The sequence below is a fragment of the Amblyomma mixtum genome, chromosome 10 (genome assembly GCF_055824585.1).
Source record: "Amblyomma mixtum isolate Tamu chromosome 10, ASM5582458v1, whole genome shotgun sequence".
Classification (NCBI taxonomy): domain Eukaryota; kingdom Metazoa; phylum Arthropoda; class Arachnida; order Ixodida; family Ixodidae; genus Amblyomma; species Amblyomma mixtum.
The window spans coordinates 181,001,504-181,022,962 of record NC_143021.1 but is presented as its reverse complement, the minus strand read 5'-3'; the positions used below and the strand labels follow the sequence as shown (position 1 = coordinate 181,022,962).

Sequence of the window (21,459 nt, the reverse complement as noted above, 5' to 3'; positions counted from 1 at the left end):
TGCTGACAGTCGTTAACGACGCAAAAGCCAATTTTAAACGCTTCGGTGCCGTTCATCGACGCGCCATCTACACTGAAAGCAGGAAACTAGTTTTTTTCTTTTCACTTGGTCTACTTTCCTTGTGGCAGCTATTTCTGAACCACTGTTGAAAATACTGGAATGTAGAAGTTGAGAATGGCCAAAGTGGAACCCTCCATGAAAGGCGGCAAATGTTGCCACTCAGCTGCATGAACATTTGACTGACCATCATGCATGAACATTCATGAACATCCATGAACGTTCATGAACATGCATGAACATCATGCATGAACATGCATGACCAGCTGCATGAAGATTCGACTGCTGCTAATCAGCAGATTTTTGTTCCGTCCCCTCGCATTTTTCTACTCCTGTAAAAAAATGCAAAATAAATTGAATTGAATTGAATTTCGTCGGAGATCTCGGCACCAGTGGCTCAGGGTAGGCTGCCGCATAATCCGGCTTTGGTGCAGAGGGTGATGAAGAACCGGCTAGTATTTTACTTGGGCCCGTTTAAGATTAAGCCGCCGGTTTAAAATGGCATTGAAGTTACATATTTTACCGGTCTTCTTTGTGGGCTTTCCATATCTATTACGCAGAATTATATGCCACCTGCGCAGTGAAGAGTACACCTGGCTTTTTCTCGATAGCCTGCCTCATTATTGGGTCTAAAGTGATTGCGTCCAAGCAGGAAATCTGCACGATCTAAGAATTTGGCTTTTTTCGGAAGTATTTGCTTTCGGGTACGCAAAAAGTTTTGATATCGCCAAGTTTTCATCAATTTTTTCTTTCGTTATGGAGGATGTCAAGGCAAATTTCGCAACAAATTTTCTAAAATCAATTTCGCAAATAACTTTGAGAAGTAAACATTTATTTTATAAGTTTCCGCTAAAACTTCATTCCAAAAACTAGGAGATTAAAAATTTAACTCCGTAGACAAAAATGAAGACAACTAAATGCGCATCTTTATCGTTTTATTTGGCTTCCTTTTGTATGTATGTCGTTAACTTATTAATGCCATTGTTCTGAGCCCAAAAATATTTAACGAAAACGCATAAATATTAGTAATGGGTGGCAGGCAGAAGGATCAGACATGATGAGAGATGACAGACGACTATCAGAAAATTTAATAGCTTCTCGCCTATCGCGAGCGCTCCGCCCGTGTAGCTGCCCCCATCATTGTCTTCCTAGTCCGCAACAAGACCCGGGGCCAAACGATCGCCGCATACTCATAAATCCTATAACACTATGGGCTAGACAGAAGGGAATACGCGCCACCGGATGAAGAACAAGACAAGGAACCGGAAATAACACTGAGAAGGATACGAACACACACTCAAGCTCAAAAAGACTTTCCTGCAACCTACCCGGAAGAGTATGAGCCACAGTGCGCACATTGTGGTATAGGGACGAATCTATACCACACGGTATGTCCTGCGAAAAGCACGAAGTGTAAGAAAGAGTGAAAGAACCGGCGATTGAGTGGTGGGAGGAAATGTTGTCCAGCTCCGACCCGAAAGTTCAGCAGAAGCTGACCGAAAGGGCAAGAGCGGCTGCAATGTCTAACGAATTCCCGGAAAAGGAGGACCGACCACATTTTAGTTCCAATTAAAGTACTTTAATCATCATCATCCCGATCGTGAAATAAGAAGACTTCTTCAGTTGATGAGGTACAGGACATGACCAAGGGTGTGATTGAATTGTTGTAGAGGGATGAGAAAGTGAAGAGCTTACCGCCACGATTAAAAGACATAAGCGGATTATGAGCGGATGAAATCTGGTCAGTGACACCTGCGAAGCCACCGGTGGCCAGAAGCTAGTGTCTAGGTCCATGGATGCACCAAACGGTAGGAGCAGGAGAGCCGCTTTTATGATCAAAAACATTGGGCGAGTCAGAGTAAGTAGGGGTGATTCAGCGCGGGAGCGGCTGGTTGGATTTGGTCAAGTCGAGCGGGGGCGATACCGGCAAGTGCGAACCACCAGCCCTCCACAGGAGACCTCGGCGGACAACAAGCTCCGAAGCGCAAGGGACCGGGCTGATGTGCAGACCCCACACTTTCACCAAATGTTACGTGATGGCAAATAGAATGACGAGACACGATGAGAGATATCTATGAGATGATTTAATATCTGCTAGCTTAGCGCGAGCAGTCCAAACATGCCACTGCCTACTTCGGCGCCTTCTTGCTCCGCAACAATTCCCATTTGGTCCGTGGTTAGGAGAGAGTTTAAAAGTAAAATATATTTTATACCTCCCATCGATGTCCCAATTATCGACATGTAGCACCGAAAATTGTCAAATGCCACTTGGTAATTTGGGCGCTATGAACTCGCTGAGAGGAATGCTCTCATTGGTTTGGAACGATTACTCTTCTTGCGGGATTATGAAAATTCTGAAAAGCTGTGCGAACCGTGTTAATCTGGCCTCCCACGTAGTACATAAGTCGTCCAAGTAGTAAAAAACAAACACGCAGCACACGCCACTCAGAATGTAAGCAGTCCTCTTATTTGCTATTTTGAAGTAGTGTGCTAAACGCAGCTGTCACGGCCGGTGGCTCCCCGCAGGTTATGCCATGGCAGAAAAGCGGCACATACGTGAAAATCTGTTATCTGCGCAGTTTCTCAGAAATTATCGGCAGCCAAGTTCTGATCAGGAGCCCCCACTCTGCCGCGGCTCTGAAGCCAGCGCATTGGGTATATGATAGATGGAGAAAAAGAGCGTTTGTGCTAGCAACAATCCAAGCATGTGCTCGGCGTTCTGTACGTGTGTTTCACCGCAAGAATGGTCTTGACTTACGTTTGAATTAAGAAACCTCAGGGTTACCCTTCGTCACTTGTTGCTCTAAACGATGTCCACTTCTCACTAACATGTGCTCAACCCTAAACTTCGTGATAGTTGAGTTTAGATCTCAGCTGCGTGTAAATGTCAAGTTCTAAGTAAAACTGTTTACAAACACTGTTGTGTATTCCACAGGCTTCGCTGTTTAGGATTTTCTAATCGTCGAAAAGTAGCTTGCTGCATGCGTGATGTCTCCGCGCATTGACATGCACCTCAAGAAGCAGTGAAAATAACCTTTGCTGTGGGTGGTTTGCGTATACAGGCAAAACCAGCTCGGAATGCACGCAGTTCTATACCAGCATGTGTTCTTTGTTGAGGTGTCGATGAGTTTGTTGAGGTTGTGGATATTTTTCAGGCTTGGATTATAGATATTAGGGAAGTGACTAAGACAACGGCGTTAACACGATGTTGCACACTGTATCATCCAGATATATGCTGAAGAGTGATTGATGTAAACACTGGCCCAAGGGTGTTGTTGGTTTTATTCTCAATTATACCAGCAATTCAGGACAAAGATGAAGGAATGCAGCAGTCACCGAAACCAAGGAGCATAAGGGATGGGTTTTTTTTACGTTAATTAACTAGGAGATTAAAAGTGTAAATGTTCAATCACTTAAAGGTAGTTGATAAGAAGGCAGAAGGAAAACAACCACAAGCCGCCGGGGGGATCCGAACCCATGACTGAAATTCAGAGGTCATGGGTTCAGATCCCACCGGCGGCATGTGGTTATTTTTTATTCTGCTTTCTTATCATCTATCTTTAAGTGATTGAATATTAACACTATTGACCTCCAACAAATTAACACCACAAATTAAAAAAACCATCCCATATGCTGCTTCGTTTCAGTGACTGTTGGCTTCTGTCGTGTATGTCATAACCAGCACCTCTTTTCCCTACACTTGTCGTCTTAATAATTCAGGACAAAGGCATCTTTGAACGGGAAAGAGTATATGAACGCAAAATTTTTTAATATATTATAAGATTTCACTACATTAACTAAATACATCCGCAGATCTCTCTTCGACACGTTTGTATTTTTTGCTACTAACGTTTGAGCTAAAACCAAAAGCGTTCCTCATTGGTTTACTACGGCACGCTTGATTGCTCGGCGCGAGCGATGGAAAACTTTAATGAAAGATTGTCATCAAAAGAATGCGCCATTACCATCAATATTTCCATAACAGTAGCTTAAAACAATCTAGTCAAAAATTATGCCCGAGAATGTTGAGCTTGGTCAGGAGATGCTGTATTAGTGATACACTGTGCAAATTTTCATTATGGTAACAAAGACGCGGCGGCGCTCGACGGGAGGAGGACGGAAACTTTGAATACGCAACATGCTGCATGGGGATTACAAGGTCCACGAGGCACAAATCACACTCCGGTACTAGGGAGCTCTTGTGTGCGCCGAACTAGTTAGGAGAGGCGTCTGCTCTCTGCCAGAGTACTCGTGGTAGAGACCATTCTCGCAAGACCAAGGGGGGAGTTTCAATGCGTTCCAGAAGCTAAGACCAAGGGGGGAGTTTCAATGCGTTCCAGAAGCTTGATGTGAACTTCTTCCATAAGGTTTATGTGAGCTTGCCACATGCTCCAAAGAGGGAGACTACCGCAGAAGGCCTTCACAAGCTTTGCATGCAGCCGTGATGAATTTTCAGTGAAGCATCAACTTTCGGGGATGAAGAGCATGCGGATGATGAAGGCAAGTTAGCAAAGTTTCATCTAATTTTCAGACATGCGGTGGCCAAGAGAGTAACTTGTCAATGGTCGCATATAAAAATTTGTGGTTAGCGACGCAAGGTACTGGTGTGCCCGCACCTTTCAGCACGTAGCGTGCAAGGTCGGCCCTAATAAAAAAAAAAGTGAACACGTTTCTCTGGTCATTAAGGCCTTCAGTTTCCATCATATCACTTCAGTTGAAATTAGTGCCTTCTGCGAAATTGCATGCGCAATGCGGCTATTCACTTAAACATTATACAGGAATGTCGTCAGCGCACTGCGAGATTTCCACAGATGGTGGGATGCATTTCTAAAACCCATTGAGTAAGATAAAAAAATGTGGCACCTAAAACTCATTCCAAAAGAGTCCCTAGAGATATGTGGTTTTGGGGGGCTTTTGTCGTTGACACGTAAGAAGACTTATCGTGAACATATGCAGCTGTACAACAGGCCGTTAATTCCGTCGACTTTAAGACTGGAGGCATGAACTTCCGTATAACTGTGTGAACTTCTTCGTTGAGATCAAAGAGCACGTAAAATGTTATAGACCACACCGCTTTGTTGCATCTGACGTGGTTTGAAAGGGAGCAATGTTGTGGATGTTGCTCTGGTCATTTGAGAAGCCTCGCGTCTATTTATAGATAGTAAGCCGTCATCACTATCACTTTTCAACCAGGAACGTAAAACTGCTAGGACACGAGGCGTTTGTTTCTGAATGACGCATGACGCACAGTGGTTGCAGGCAGCTTTTCCAAACGGCTTATGTCACTCCAAACAAAATGTTAGCAGAGCGAGGTCATCTGATGAACATATACGCCGCGCGTTAAATGCAAATGTGGTATTTTTCAGTTAATATCCAAGTGAAAGACATATGAAATAAATGTGGAAGCACGTGCTAAACTATTCAGGATCGAATAAAGAGAAGTAAGAGAAAGAGGAGAAATGTTTCTTTAAACCAGCGGGATAATTGATCTTGAGGTGGAGTGGGTGGCTTCTTCATTCCAGGACACCCACTGGGCATGGCTGCTCGAGGAACTTGGTGGACGAGCGCTTCTCGCCTCGCCAGGGCGTCGCCGGACAGATGTACCTCCCACAGCTGAAATGATGTGCTAGGCGCCTTTAAGTTTCGCGGTTTGCACCCCCCCCCCCCCTCCCGAGATGTGGAAGAGTGAGGGACGCGTGTCCGCGCACCAGGGGCAGGCGCCACGATATGTGAGTGGGCACATTTTGCTGTATCTGTGTAGGTTTGGGAATGTGCTTGTTTGAATAAGGCTGAAAGCTACTGCGTCTTCAGTGCTGAGCTTTTTGTGACACGGACTATAAATCTTGTGGTTAAGCCGCTGGATACTAAAGTGTTCACCGTAATTTGACGGCAGGGACATGAAGGTAAAGATTGGAAATCGTTCGGACGATTGGTCTCGTCCCGTACGGTTGGTTAACGCTCGAGCTAAGGCTTTCGCTCTTTCGTTCCGCTCCGGTCCCTTGCGGCTCGGCGTCCACGTAATTTGATAGTACTCTTCCAGCTTCGGCCAGAGGATATGAGCAGCCAGCAGCGGTGTTCGTCCGTTGGTAAAGTGGCGGCAGGCCTGTTGCGAAACGGTGACGACGTGAACTTTCCTGCCGACCCTGTCGGGGTGCGGGCTTCCTGTCAGTTTTTTGTAGTTGTTATGTATTTTTTGAGAGTTTTACAATAAAGGGGTGCTTGATGATTAGCGCCGCTATGATTTCAGCCATAGCTGGGATCTCTGCCCTGACGAAGGTCGCGAGGGTCAAGCAGTCGTCTCTTCCGTCCACGGCGGCTACCGCAAGAGGACCCTTTCGGGGTACGCCGCCACGCCCCCATACGTTATGTGCGGGTCGCCCTTCAATTTTCGCCGCTGACGGTTGATGCGAGCTTTGTGACGACCTTCATGGAGTTCGTAGTTGACGTGGTTAGGAATGGGGCCGGTCTTGATCCTGCTAGGAACTTCGGGCGGTTGTTATCGTTTCCCATCGAGAGCGCTGAGCTCCGTTAGCGTTCCCATCCGGTGGAGGATTGCTCCGCTCGCCACCGTTTTCTGCAGTCTCGCCTTTTGCGAAGCCAGAACCGCATCCGAATGTTCGGCGAATGTGTTGTGGATCCAAAGAGCCGCTGCCTTCTCGTTCAAGGTGGTGACGGGGAGATCCAGCGCCATTTTCTATGCGCTCAAAAGGTGGCCTCTACTTGTTCTTGATCTCGTGTATTTATCGAGTGGTGATGATACGGCATGCCGTACGTCAATCCGCTGTTCACTGGGATCCCGACGAGGAGGAGCGTGTCCTCTTCGCGCATGCCTTTGCGGCTTCATGTGATTCTCTTGACCATTCGCGAGATCTTGCTCCTGACGGGCCTTAGGGTTTGGCTGCTGTAGGAGACTTTCAGGTTGCTCTGGACCCAGAAATTCAGAAATCTAGCTTGGTTGCTCTCTGGGATCTTGTGGCCCTCTTGATAGAGGTCTATGGGGCCAGGGGATTTGTAGATTCCTCCTCCGTGCACTCGTCCACCTCCGACTTGTCGGGCGCGCAACGCATTCCGCTTGCGGCCGCGAACCTCTCCACGGCCGTTGCGGCCTTCTGAAGGGTCGCCTCTTTAGTTCGAAGGAGGCCATGATGGCCAGGAGCATAATGCCGTCGGCGCACAGGGCATAACCTCGAATCCGGTATCTTCCGCAGTTCTTTGGTCAGCGCCAGCATAGCGATATTCAGAAGGATTGAGGAGAGTACCACCCCTTGCGGCGTTCCTGTGTTCCGCATCTCGATATTGTCTAGTCGAGTGAGTCTTATTCCGATGAACGCCGTCCTGCCAATAAGGAACGATCTGAAATCATCAAAGATAGTTTCTCGCATGTGATTTCGGTAAGCCCCTTGAGGATAGCCTCGTGAGAGGTGTTGTCGAAGGCCCCCTCCAATTCGAGTGCGACCAGTAAGTGTTCTCCCTTTGGGATGCCCTGTGAGACTTCTTCCCTTAGGGTTAGGAGCGCATCTTCCTCAGAGAGTCCCGACTTAAAGCCCAGCATGGTGTTCGGGAACATGCTCTCCTCTATGAAATTTTGGAGGCGGGCTTGAATGACCTACTCGTACACCTAACCGAGGAACTAAGTCAGCGAGATGGGACTCAGGGCTTCCATCACAGATTTTTCGTCTGGCTTGGGGATTGCCACGATTTTCACATGTTTCCACGCCTTCGAAGCGTGGCCATGGGTCCAGAGTTCTTCCCTGAGGCATTCCGGTCACGTGGGCCACTTCTCCCTGTGATCGGCGCGTTCAGTTCTAATCTTTATTCGGCTTCCTATTTTAGGAGGCAGGGTCATACGAGGTCTCTGCCCAGGTATCCGACATAAACGCCCTGCTCGTTTCCAGTAAATTTGTGAGCTATGTCTTGAAACATGCGACTGGTTGCTAGCTTGGCCTTTCGATCTCGATCAGGCAATGCAGGATGGCCTACGTCTGCGCCATACTCAAGCGCGTCGATTGATATCCCGCATGTGAACACTCATTGTCACCGCTTTTGTCAAGATTTCGACAGCTACTTTCCCATGTAAGTATGCTGATGTACCAAGCAACGAAAGAACGCGACTATAAGATTTCAATTAGACATCCTACAGTCAGGATGTCTACGATGATATTTCTCAAACTATTTTCTGATCACTGTGGTGTCTTCAGACCTGCTATGAACACATTTCTGCTGCGTTCATATCAGCATTTCTGCTGCGCATCTTCTGCTATGAACGCATTTCGCTCAAAAAAAAATATTCTTGCTGTCTAGGAATACAAGCGTTAAAAGATAGTACTGAATACCGAAAATAAGATACTTGTTCCCGGTAGACAAGAAGTTTGCTACTGTTTTCTGCTACGCGATATCTTCAATGGCTTAATGCCATATGTGCAGAATTGGTCATTGTCTACTTAGCATTCATAGATCTCTGAGAGCCCTCATACCACTCCTGGTGCAGTGGTAGAGCGGTCAAGCAATGCGACTCTGGCCTGCGATGGCAGGTGCTGCAACTGGTGGGGCTGGTGCGACCAAGGTTGCTCATCTCGAGGAACCTTTCGCGATCAGTCATGAACATAGCTTCCACCTACCATGGTGCGCAGTCTGCCAACAATCTGGTGGGCAGGCTGTGGTGACACGACAAGGTTACGCGACTTAGGTGGCCCACCTGTCTCCTGGGTTGCTTCTATGGGGCTTTTTCGGTCATGGTCAACGACGCCGACAACGCCAGATTTTCAGCGACATGAGCCTATCACGTTAATACTATTTGGAAACATTTATGTTGTTGAGGTTGGCTAAACTACTTTCTTGTCTTCTCTCGTCGCCTCCTCAAGTTGTAATTCCACGTGAATCAGAGAAGCAGATCTGACTGTTTCGTCAAAACATGCGAGCATTGCGTGCTTTATTTCTTGCGATTTTCTTCATGCGAAATACCACCGAAATCTGGGGCCCATTCAGTGGAATTGGTTTATCTAGGTTGAAAAAGAATGAACAATTGTAAACCTGCCCAAAGTTTATTCCCATGCGAATTAGTCTGCCGTAATGACAGCTACCAACATGGAGCACGTCAAAAAAGGCTGTTTTGCAGTAGTTTTTTCAATTTGCCTTCTTTCGGGTTATGCAAAGAAAAATGGCTGCTGCACTCTTTTTCGCTTGGGTATACTCGTTCTTTATGCGTCACAAAGTTCTCGCTCTATAGTACAGTTGGCTCAAATACAGAATCATTATCTAACAGCAAATAAAAATGATAGGGTTATAAAGTTGTTGAACTGAGCAGTAGACTTGCGAAGACACGCGTTTAGCCCAACTGGCTCAAGGTTTTGCTTTGCTGCGTCGTCGGCACATCTGGCGACGATATTGGATTCAGTGTAAGCTCTGTTCGCGGTTAAGCTGGTCTGATACCTGTTCGCGCCGCAGCTGGAAATTGATGAAGACGACGATGTGCAGTGCACAGCGCGAGTGTATGTTGCAGTTCAACACAAGGCGTGGTCGGCTGTGGCGACAGCATACTCCTCTCGTGCAGTGGCCAGTGAAGCTGATCCGTTCGCGCCGCCACATGTTCGAATCACAGTCGCGGCAAAACTTATTTATTCAGTCAAGGCTTCAGCGATGAATGGGCTCTTTCGGCTTTGGTCGTGAAGTATAGCTTTAGCTCTAGTAGGAAATCTACGGAGGGTGCCAAAATAGTTGCCATGGAAACATCGTGTCACGAGATGTAGCTTGTAAAGCTGTAGGGTGAGGTATATGAGAATTCAATGACATAAACATATTTTCCTTGTCTAAAGAGAACAAAAAGATCCATGCTCTTCTCACTTCCGTCTCGTTGCGCTTCGCATGGTCTCAATAAAACTCCGAGACGCTGTTGCGGCGGTCAGCTACGCAAGAATTCTGCTGAGATGGCTTTCCTGTCACAGTGATAGAGATCAAGAACAAAAATGAGACCGTCAAGCAGACAACTGACTGCCGCTGTGGCTCAGCGGTTATGGCGCTCGGGTTCCATCCCGGCCGCGGCGGCTGAATTTCGATAGAGGCGAAATTCTAGAGGCCCGTGTACTGTGCGATGTCAGTGCACGTTAAAGAACCCCAGGTGATCGAAATTTCCGGAGCCCTTCTCTACGGCGTCCCTCATAGCCTGAGTCGCTTTGGGACGTTAAGCCTCTACAAACCCAAACCCTGACTGTGTAGGGACAAGATCGACTTTTTATTAACTGCAAATGTCAAGTCGCAGTGCGTATGCGTGCCAAGAAACTCCCACCGCCGAGTTTTTCAGCGCTGGACGCCTGTCAGCGTTTATTAGGGCAGAGACCTCCCATTAAGCACGCCTGTGTAGGTTTTAAGATTGGCAGCAAAGTTCGCAGCGTAATACATTCTGAACGGCAGTCGCTAAATCAACACTTCAGACTGCTAAAGCTCACGAAATTATAAGTCCTAAGCACCGCTATATCAGAAATCGAGGTGTTCAATCTTGCGTGTTAGAACATTCCACTTCTTGTTGCTGCCATATAGTTCGAGTTATATGCGTACCCAACAGCCATTAGGGACAGGTCTCACACTGTGTGCAGTTCTTCAGTTTTCCTTCGACTATGACTCGTTTGGGGCTTCGTCTACAAAAGGTTCTGTGTGTGCGAAGGTGTAGGAGTCGCTTCTCATGAAAGGGACCCCCGCAGAAGAGTTTGAGCTGGCGGTCCAAGAAACAATGGGCGACCTCCCGCCAGCCCAGACCTTCTCCCGCAGGGAGAAGTGGGTAGCTAATGGCTTGAGATGCGCCGCATGGTCCCCTTCGCCCTCCTGGGCCCGTCCTGCGAATGATTCTGAGCTGGGCTTGGCAGGTATCTTCGTGACAGTGGGCGCCGAAGTCCTCGGGATGAGCGGTGAGGCAAGAGGTATTTCCACAGCATCCGTGTTTTCAGACCATCCCGGAGGCAATGCAGGGGTAATTACCGGCAACACTATGCGAATAAGCGGTTGTCCTACCATGGACTGCGACTGGAAGCTGGATGTCACGGCCGACTGTGATGACGGTTTTGTCACGGAAGTCTGGGATCGCGATGTCTGTACTGCCTTCACTGTGGTTGTTTCTTGGCTTGTAGATGGTATTGGGGCAGGAGGCGCTTGGTGTGTCAGGATAGTAATACGAGATAGTTCAGGACTCGTAGCCACAACCGAAGACTTCGAAGGCTTCGCGTGGTTGTTGTTCCTTCGTATGCCGACCTCTCTGGCCAGTTTCTCCCTGGTGACAAAACAGAGCGAATAACGTTGAGACACGAACTGTAACGTGATTAACAACAACATATTTCTGAAAGATGCGCTGCCCATGCTTCATAAAACGAAATGAACTATGTTAATTGAAGCCATGAAAAAAGTCAACGTACGTGTCCTTGTAAGTTCGAGTCAAATTAAATCCAACAGACAAGCCCAGTCACACATCGAATGGGTCACTTTATAGTAAAGAAAAAAAACGAATAAAGCAGCTATTACACTCCATGCCAGTGAGCTACTCTTGCTTGTTTGCAAATCAACGCAGATTGAATGTCGTCCAACCTTAACCCAAACCCAATCCAAGCAGGCCTGGAGACGTCTCATGCGCTGCACAGAGAACGATGCCCATAGTTTAACCCAGCTTTTACTACTAGGAATTCGCTTTATACCAGAATTCAAGGAGACCCACGCGATTTGACGAGGACTACGGCGCATTTTTCTTTTTTCCTTATTTCACTCCTACCACCATCTCTTTCCTAATGAATCCTCTTTGAATCTTTGCTTCATGACCGCTCTCACGAAGCGGCTTAGATGCCCAGCGATTCGCTGGATAGTTGCTGCTCCCTTCGTTTCCTCAAAATTAAACTTCATTTTCATTTCCAGCTTGGTTTTTTTGTCCAACGAGAATTAGATATGTACTGCACAGTTCGTTTCATCATGAGCATTTATTACTCTCAATATATGTCCCCACTGGTTATTGCTCAAGCTGCCAAATTGCTTTCGAAATAGAACTTATAATCAAAACTATGTAGAGCCGCGAAGAACCTTTTCGTCCTGTCGTTGGTGGTGCAGCGTCCCAGTTTTGTAACACTGTTTAAGATTTCTTTTCTGACGGCAGAATGGACTCTACATCTCATACAGAGAGAGAAAAACTTTTCTATCAACAAAGGTTGTAGGGATTCCCGCAGAGGATGGAGCCCTTTTTTCAATGAAACAGGGCTAATCCTGTCCGTACGAACAGAAACCTCGAAATAAGATATAAAAAGGCAGGCGTTGCTAAGACTGTAATGCCTATCTTTGCACTAATTTAGTTTACAATGTATTTCTTCCTGGCTTGTAGCTATAAAAAGTTTCCTTTCTTTTTACGTTAGCTTGTTTAGTTTTGTTTTTGTAACGCGTAGGATCTGTGGTGTAGCGCACTCCTTAACATTCTTCGGTAACCGAAAAGGGTTCGTTGGCTTTCTCTTTATTATTTTATGACAATTAGAGTTAATGCTGTAGCGCCCACAAACTATTTTGGTTGGCTCGCAGGTAATTTCATCCTGAAATCCAACCCGGAACATTGAAACCCAGCGTTATCTAATGGTCCTCCTATCGACGGCTTCGCCCCGGGCGTGACAGCTAGTCGCGGAGTGTCCACGAGCCGTGCGATTGACGTCACTGCCACGCATGGACAACACTACCAGAAGAAGCTCGAGCACCTGACGCGGCGCGTAAACGTCACAAGGCGGCTGAAGTGGAGGGAGGCCTTTTGGAACAAATCACAAAAGGGTGCACATGGCATGAACAGCGAAGAGCGCCAATAAGACCACTCACTTCTCGAATCAAAAGGGCGTCTTTGTCTCGCATGACATTTCGTGGATTTGAGACTAGCCAGCAGAGCTACGAATGAGTCAAGGTGGTTGTTTATGAATGGCTTGCTTAGAGCCTCTGCTCTGGGTAAAAAGCAAAATGGAGGGAAACAAAATGGAGGCGCCACTCAAGATCCGCCTTAAAGGTACGACGCGATAGCGTAATAGTTAATTCCCGTATATGCAGAATTGGTCATTCTCTACTTTACGTTCTTAGATCCCTGTGAGTCCTCATACCCTGCCTGGCGCAGCGGTGCAGCAGTTAAACGATGCGCCGCTTTGCTGTGATGACAGGTGGTTCCAGCGGTAGGCCTTGTGTCACCCAGGTTGGTCTTCCCGAGTGACCAATCATTACTTTAAGTGTCACATGCCACGGTGGGCAGTTTTGCTGAATATCCGGTAGGCAGGTTGTGATGACACCGCAGAGTCATGTGACCTAGGTGACACACTTGCCTCCTAGGTTGCTCTCTGGGCCCCACCTGCCAGAGTCATGCTCGTGACTTTTCGCTCACAACGCCGACACCGCCGAAGCCGGATTTTCCGCACAACGGTGCCTTTAACGCTATCGTGTCTCAAAGACAAAAACAGACAGATCACAAACTATAAACTTATTTTTTATGACGGGAAATCACTTTATATGAGCTCTTAAAGCATGAAAGAACCATGGAAATCTCCTAAAGCCAATTATTTCCGATACTGACGGTCGCACATCGAGGAACACTCACAAGAACCGAATGACGTCGTCGTCGTTGTATGGAACACCCTTCGTGCTCTGCAGGGTCCTGCCATTTCTCGGAGGACCTGGCCCACGCCTCAAGGTCGCCGCCTTGACAGTCATGGCGGCGACCTTATGGATGACGCGCCTCGTCGTCCGGATCAAAGTCGCCTTGCTCCCGCCCCTTGAGACGGGACGCACTCGCTGCGTCCTGTGTTTAGACGCCTCGCGCAGAGCAACCTGAATCGGAAAGGGACCAATTAGCGGGCAGAAAAGCAGTTCTTTTCTAACTAAGTTTGGTAACATAATGATGATCACTGGTTTGAATAGTGGAAGGGCAACTTGGCCACCAATGTGCGCCATGTAAGCGCGCTTCGTTTGCGAAAACTGGAATCGAAGACCGCTTTTTCACAAGTTTTTTGCACTTGAATAAAAGTATAGCCGATTTACATAATTAAGCAAATGCGAAGTAGATGCGCTAGTACTGCTCACCCCTGCTACGCTTTTCTATGCATTCTTGCTCTTTGTTAGGCCTAGGTTTGCTTTTTTATTAAAGGCGAGATGATAAGAGGGGCAGAGAGAATGAGGAAAGAGTGGATAGAACGAGAGATACGGTAGGAGAATGGAAGGCAAGAGCAAAGCCTATGCTCTAGAGCTTGTCATCGCCGCATCTAGAGCAGTGAAAGAAGGTCCCCAGTGCGTAGAAAGGAAATCGAAGAGCAAGGAAGGGCGCTTGAAGGCGAGCGCCCGTTAATGCGGGGAAGTGAGCACAAGCTGTTTCACGATGCAGCGAGCCGCGTGGAGCCCAGGTCTACACTGCAAACAGAAAGGAGTAACAGGAGAGTAAGTTGTCCTATAGCGCACTCCCTCTTTAAAAACGGCGCCCTTTTTTTACTCTCATATAGGCGCATTAGTATTCAGAGTGTAGGGAGCACCACGCGTACACGTCTGCTAACCGTGTAGGCTGAGGGGTGACTGAAGCGAGGGGAGAGAGGGCGCGCGAGCGACTAGCTGACTCCGCATAAGACCCGCTGTAATGCGCAGGGCATGTAATGCGAAGGCAAGATAACCGCTGGTCCTTAAGGGCAACGGAGTGGACTCCAAGAGAAAGCAAACGTAGCAGGGGACGGCAGAAAGTTAGGTGGGCGGATGAGATTAAGAAGTTTGCGGGGATACAGTGGCGGCAACTGACAAAGGACAGGGTTAATTGGAGAGACATGGGAGAAGCCTTTGCCCTGCAGTGGGTGTAGTCAGGCTGATGATGATGATGATGATTGGAGACCCGCTTGGACAACACTGCCCAGTGACGGCCGTGGCGGCGTCAACTGTGATACGCGCCACTCTCTCGTTCGCTGCAGCTGCGCGGCCGCTGATTACGGCTAGAAGTGCTACGCACTAAAAGTAGCTTGCCAGGCCAGAGTAAACCTTCTGCGTTTTTAAAACACGATGGGTGGCCGACTTCCCAAGGAACCGAAGCGATGTCTTTGTGATAGAGCACCCACCTCTCATTCGGAAGGTGCTGGGTTCTGTCCCCAGTGCCGCCAGGTACCCACCCTTTCTCTAATACGTACAATATTTCGCCCCGCTTTATACACAGCTCATGTGGGGTAAAATTCTGGGAAAACGGCGGTTGGACACTTTACCCTCCCTCAGTGGAAATTTATCCACGAAGGATCCGAAATCCGCCTTCCCGGTAAAGCCTATTGCGGCCATATCTTAAATACAGGTACCCAGATTCCTCCACACATGTCACAGTGCAAGCTTTCGCCTGTACTGTCAGCGCACAACTGTACCACAACTACAGCTATCACCAATTACACCTATATCTGTCCAGCTGACCACCCACCGCAGTTTTCAAGTGTCCCAATAAAAGAACCGAATGATGCAGTGTGTTTAGGACAGTTGTAGACATCACACCGGATCAAGAACAAGAATTAAAAAAGGAGTTCGAGTGGCCTTTTAACAAATTAATGCCAAGAAATTACGAGCAGACAGAGTGGATGATATGCACAGAGTACTTTCTACATTTGTCAAGTACTGTTTGAACCATAAATGGGTTTTGCCTACTGGGGCAGAGCCAACCTATGGTTGTTGCCATACAAGCCGGATGGTAAAACCCATCAACACACTGGTGCGCTAGATATTGTATTGGAATGGCTGAGTAGTTCTTACTACATTCGCTGCATGAGGAGCTTCTTCCACAGCGGGCTACCTCCAGGTAGGATTTCGCAACCTATTCAACAGCTACGGAGTGCCATACACGTTACCCATGAATCATAAGGCTTGTTTAGATCAAAAACTGGCCCCTCTCGAAAATGTGCTATTTCTAGTCATGTGATCCATGAGCTCCTGAGAGTCGAAACAATTTTGTGAGAGGGACAACATTTTGCGGGAAAGCCTCGGCGGAGGGCAAAAGGGTTAGTAATTTTAAAAACGTAAAATTAGTAAGAAAGGTAACGGAGGCGAATATCTATACTTACCTAGAGTTATAACCTTATAAACTAGCAATAACAAAAGGAACACTGCGTTCCACTACTCTTATGAACGAGCGGCGTGAACCCGGGAGACAAAGCAATGCGTAAGGTTCTGCCTGGTGGCATGTAATAGGAGCTGATGTGGCACTTCGCGCACGTTTCTCGCGCCATAATCGAAGGCTCGAACTTGCCTTTTTCCGTGTACTTTTACAATTTTATTTTCACCTGATCTCGGACGCTCAAACATCACTTTGCAAATATGTTTCAGTAATAGTAATCTTAATCATGCGCAACATCAAGACGAACGGTTAGTCATGAGCACATTCCACGTGACGCGATTTAATACGATCTCAAAGAATGTGTCACTTTCGGCACGTAGACTAGCTGATTTGGACTAATTTTACCGCGCCGCCGCCTATTTGGGTATACATGAGAGAGTACTAAGCAAGAGCAGCCTAAGCTGATTTGATCGAATTGCCTACGTCAGACCGGCTTCATGCCGAGCTTATTTTACCGTCGTAGGGTCTCTGTGTGATGTAGTAGCCAAATAGTAGGGCGCACCGTCAAATAAACGTCACGTTTCCAACAATGCCTCAAAAGGCTGGCAAACTGCCTTTCTTATGTTCAGAGCTCAGTGTCCCCGGCCAGTTCTCTGCCGACGTGGTTGGCCACTGAATATTGCCCTGTCTTCGTTCGCACGTGGTTGGCCAACGTAACTGAATTAGACCCAAGCTTTCACAACCGCCTGCCATCGCTCATTTCAACTCGAGCAGAGTACACAACTACGTGTTAAGCCATTGGAGTTATCGAATTCTTTTCCTTTAGCACGGGTGTTCATTTTGAAAACTGTTTTGCTCGTTACTGCAGAGTTGTATATGCGTTTGCATGTTCAGCCTCCGTTTTCGTTGTCACGATATGTAAGGCGCGGTGTAGGCATCATCAGGAGACATGCTTGTCAGTCTCCGTTTGCCTCACCTGTGGGAAAGTTTATGGAGGGTACTTAGAGTACTTATTTAGGTGCTGCGAATCCAAAAGCAAGCACGAGGGGTGTTCGACTGCGGCGATGGCGTACTCCTCTAATGCAGTAGCCAGCTAAGATGGCCTGTTCGCGCTGCCCGAATGGAAGTTGATGATGATTACGTTACCGAAACCCACTGCTAGTTACTGGCAATTTAGCACGCCGGTGCTGTGATCAACTGATACCGTACACCCGTAACGAAGTGGCCAGCGAAGTTCATTTGTTCGCGCCGACCTGGGTTCGAAACCCACTTGGGAAAAAGTTTTATTTTTTTCTGATAATGTAGGCACTGTCGATTACGTTATGATGTCGCGTGGGTTTTCGTTCCGTTTCTCGTAATGTATTCTATTGGGTGTTATGGCGCGTGAGCAACTCGGACCATCATGCGCCGAACGCATGGTATAATTTCTTTCAAAAACTGGGTGTCCTCATTGAAAGTTCTTGTCTGGACAAGGAATCCGATGAGCCCAGAAAATCAAATAAAGACCTCAGCCTTCTTCTCAGGCCTGAGAAAATGGATTAGGTGCATCACTAAATGCGTCAGAGCACAGGCTAAGAATTTTCAGTTGATTTTTTGACTGACAAGTCTTATAGGTCTTATAGATTTTGACCTTATTAACTTCTGTATCATACATAATTCCGCACTAGACATATCAAAAGCTGGTGTGAAAAGACCGATAAGCTATAACATCCCAAACAGAACAGGTAATCGGCCTAATATTGAAAATGCATTGGCATATCCTGGAACTATAAAAAACAAGAGTCACATCATCCATTTGCAATATTGAGCCGATTACTTGTGCTGCTTGGAATATGCTAGGCGACGCTGCTTAGCCCTTCTTTGGTTGCTTAGCTGCAACTGATCTTCAGAAACACAGACCAGAGGCAAATCAGTCGCGGCCTAGAAAATTACAATGCTCACTACTGTGCACTGACTTCAAGCGGACACTGGGACAAAGATACCCAGTCAAAGCTGTCGAATGGTACGGATCGTTGTGGAGATTGGTGGAGGGACGTAGTGCCTGGACAGCAGAGTCCGTGAAGAACATTAGGCCAGAATTTTATGCTAAATTGTTTACGCTCCTCACCTCGCCTTTCACGTCGTCCCCATTTTCTACGTCCACAAAGAGGGGCTCGTCTTGGCGGAGCACCCGCCTCCGGTGTTGCACGGCGAAGAGCACCATGGCCACCACAAAGACCACCATGAAGGCCACGGCGCAGGAGTAACAAGTCAGGTCGCGCCTGCGCATGCGCGAACACGTTAGGGCATCCTCAAAGACTCATGCAGTTAGGGCGAAGGCTTGTGTGAAGAACTTCAACGGCTTCCTAATGGTGTCTTCGACTGGTCGCTCCCACGATCCGGTTCGGATTTCGTAAAGTGAGAGCCGCTCTAGCTCCGAGCGCATAGCGAGACCGGTCAAGCCGAATAGTTAGCAAGTTTTCAGAGCGAAAGCGCAGGAAGCAGAAAAAGGACGTAACTTCCGGAACCGCCACACCGCAGTGGCGCCGCCGCTGCCGCTGGTGTCAACGACAGCAATCACACAGTCCGCACCGCCCACGCCGCTGAACCTGTATCGCTACCTCAGCTGTCTCCGTCTCGGCTCGCGTCGAAAACAAAAAAAAATGAGTGTCCCGTGGTACCACTCTGGATATGCCGCGGCAACCCCTCAACGCCCCGAAAGCCCTTCACCGGCCGAAGTCGTGATGTTTGCCACAGTGGACGGTAAGTCCAGCCTTATTCGTCTTCAGTACGGACAACGTGGTTTGGCGCCTTTTCGCAGCGTGCGCTTAATGGCGGCAGGTGTGGGGGAAAACGGACCTGCCACAGTTCTACTGGAAGGCTGTGAGTTTCCAGCGATGATGCCGAAGGCAGCATTGTGCTTTCTGCCCTAAGTGCGCATGATATAGCGAATATCCTACGCATTGGCATTCGTACTACGTGTGAATGCTGGCGCGAGAAGTAAAAAAATGGCTGAGGCTTAGCTAAGGTTAAGCCTAGTCAGATGCGAAGCATATTGATGGCTAGGCTTGGTAATACATGGCTTTCCTTGGTTGACGTTCATCCCGCTCTTCATCGGTCTCTGTGGCACGCTGAAGCTTTCGCTTCGCGTTCAAATCAGCCCTGCTTCTAGGCGGCATCCCAACACCTGGCCGCCTCGTAAGTGCCCGGAGAGCGAGGCAAGCTCAGCTTTATACCGCTGCTGTAGCGTCACGTGGTCAGCCGCCGCGCCTCTGATGTGGAGCCTCCACCGCCGCGGCCGACCGCGCGAGCCGGCAGCTCATCTCTCCTCTGCTGTGACGTCATGTTGTGACGCTAAAGGTCAATGGTAGCTCCACCGCCGCGCTCGACGGGCTGTAGTGTAGCTCTAGTAATATGCTTCGCATAAAAAAAAAATAAACTGCGCGAAATAGCTACAATCTGCTCTCGGACAATAACATTTGCTCACGTATGAGTGCTTCCGTCTTTCTGTGTGGTTTGTGTAGAATTTAGCGCTGTTTTTTCTTTCCTGAACACAGAGTGCTTTCAACTTCACGTTTTTTTTTGCCTTTCCCTCGTGCTCTGCACATTTTGTAGCGGCTCACAAAGGATATTTGTGCACAGTTTATCCCTTGCATTACCATCTCCAGAAAAACTTCGGTGCAATTTGTCTGCCCGGGAATGAGTAACAGAATTATTTGTGCTGTTGGAATAAGCCTTCACCAAAATAAGACTGGCGCGAGAAATGATTTTTCACGTGGTCAGCACAAATGCCCTAGCAATCGATGCATTCAATCAGTGTTCATATTACCCGTGTCAGTTGTGTAGCATTCAGCACCTACCTCGCTAGTCGCTGCACATCACGCTCTGTATTTTATGTTGTATTGATTTTTCTCTGCACAGGGGAGGAAGACCGAACAACCCCTGAAGTTGTGGATGTGGCCTCAGAAAAGGAGCCGAGTGAAAAAGTGCTCTTAATTGGTTAGTTTTAGTTCACAAATGATACTCAACTCACTTTTCAGAATGCATGTTAATGCTGAATGAGTGCATACACAAATGACAAAGCCAAGTTGGCTACCCTGCATGCATTTAAACAATTTGTCTGTCTATCACTGTTGGGCTTTAATGCTGCGGCTGCATTCTTATTTTTATGCACGTACCTGCAAAGAGCACGCATTCATTCATTTGACTTGGTGTGGTGAATATGCTTGGGAGAAAAAAGTTCATATAGTAAGCATGGATGAGCATATGGATAAAATAATTGTTGCTTGTTCGGACAACCTCGACAGTTTCACCTATTGCAACGTAACCAAAAAGGTCTGCATGAAGCTAAATGTCCAGGTGTAACGAACATTGAAAGCATTTCAACAGCCACTAAAACATGCGACTTTGTAGTCAAAGATGTCAAGCTTATTTCACTTGTTTCTTCTCCAATGCAGCTGCATGGGATGAAAGTCAAACGAAGTTGCTGCTGGATTACTATGCACGCTATGCTAGACAAGTGGGTCCACTGAAGAAATTCCGCAGCAAGCATGCAATGTTTGAACAGATTTCATGCGACATGTTCGGTGTTCTGGGGATACACCGCACTGCCGTGCAGTGTGAAACGCGGTTCAAAACGATTTCAAAGCGCAAGAGGAATGAAGTGAAGCATAACAACACGTCAGGCAATTCCCGCTGCCGCGTTGAGTATGAGGAAGAATTCAATGCCATCAAGGCTCTGGATGACAGTCTTGAGCCGGAAGTGCTGCGTGGCGTGGACATGGTGAGGCACAAAAAAGCATCTCACAGTAAATCAACGCCTAGACCGTCTACAAGCACAGACGTTCTGCAAAGCTTGGAGATGAGCGACGATAGCCTGCCCCTGACATCATCGGGAGACAGCTCATTGAAACTGTGCACAGAGTCTCGGGACGACGAAGAACCAAAGAAAAAAAGGGCTGACCACAGGATGCGCGCAAGCAATACGAGAATTCAACATATGCAGCTGTTCTTTGAACAGATGGACAAATTGAACAGTGAGAAAGAAAAAAAAAGGAAGAAAGAGAAGAAAGGAAGGAGCGAAGACACCGGGAGGTGCTAAAAGCTCATTCAGAGCACATGGCACTTTTGCGCACTCTAGCAGAAAAGTAGGACGCAAATCTTCATTTACCATCCTTTATTTGTAAAACGCTGTTGCAATGTGCAATACTTCAACCTCATTTTTCATAAAGCCAAATGTCTATTTAAGAAATGCTTTTGCAGCGTACAATAAATTTCAAAAAAAAAAAGGTTGCAGTCTCTGTGGAAGCAGCTTAGAAACTCTCGGCTAAAGCCTTTCGCTTCAATTCACCCAACCTGCGAAGAGCGCTTTCACTTGC

The 21,459-nt window shown here is 47.5% G+C and overlaps 1 protein-coding gene and 1 pseudogene across 1 annotated transcript; one reads left to right on the top strand and one right to left on the bottom strand.

The window, feature by feature from the left end:
- Positions 1-10,650: 10,650 nt before the first annotated feature.
- Positions 10,651-18,326, bottom strand: LOC149327891 (uncharacterized; annotated as a pseudogene).
- Positions 18,327-18,825: 499 nt separating this feature from the next.
- Positions 18,826-21,182, top strand: LOC149327890 (uncharacterized). Its single transcript, XM_089564989.1, has 3 exons — positions 18,826-18,844; positions 20,003-20,080; positions 20,539-21,182. The coding sequence occupies exons 1-3, from the start codon at positions 18,826-18,828 to the stop codon at positions 21,180-21,182; spliced, it is 741 nt and encodes a 246-aa protein (XP_089421115.1).
- The last annotated feature ends 277 nt before the right edge of the window (positions 21,183-21,459 follow it).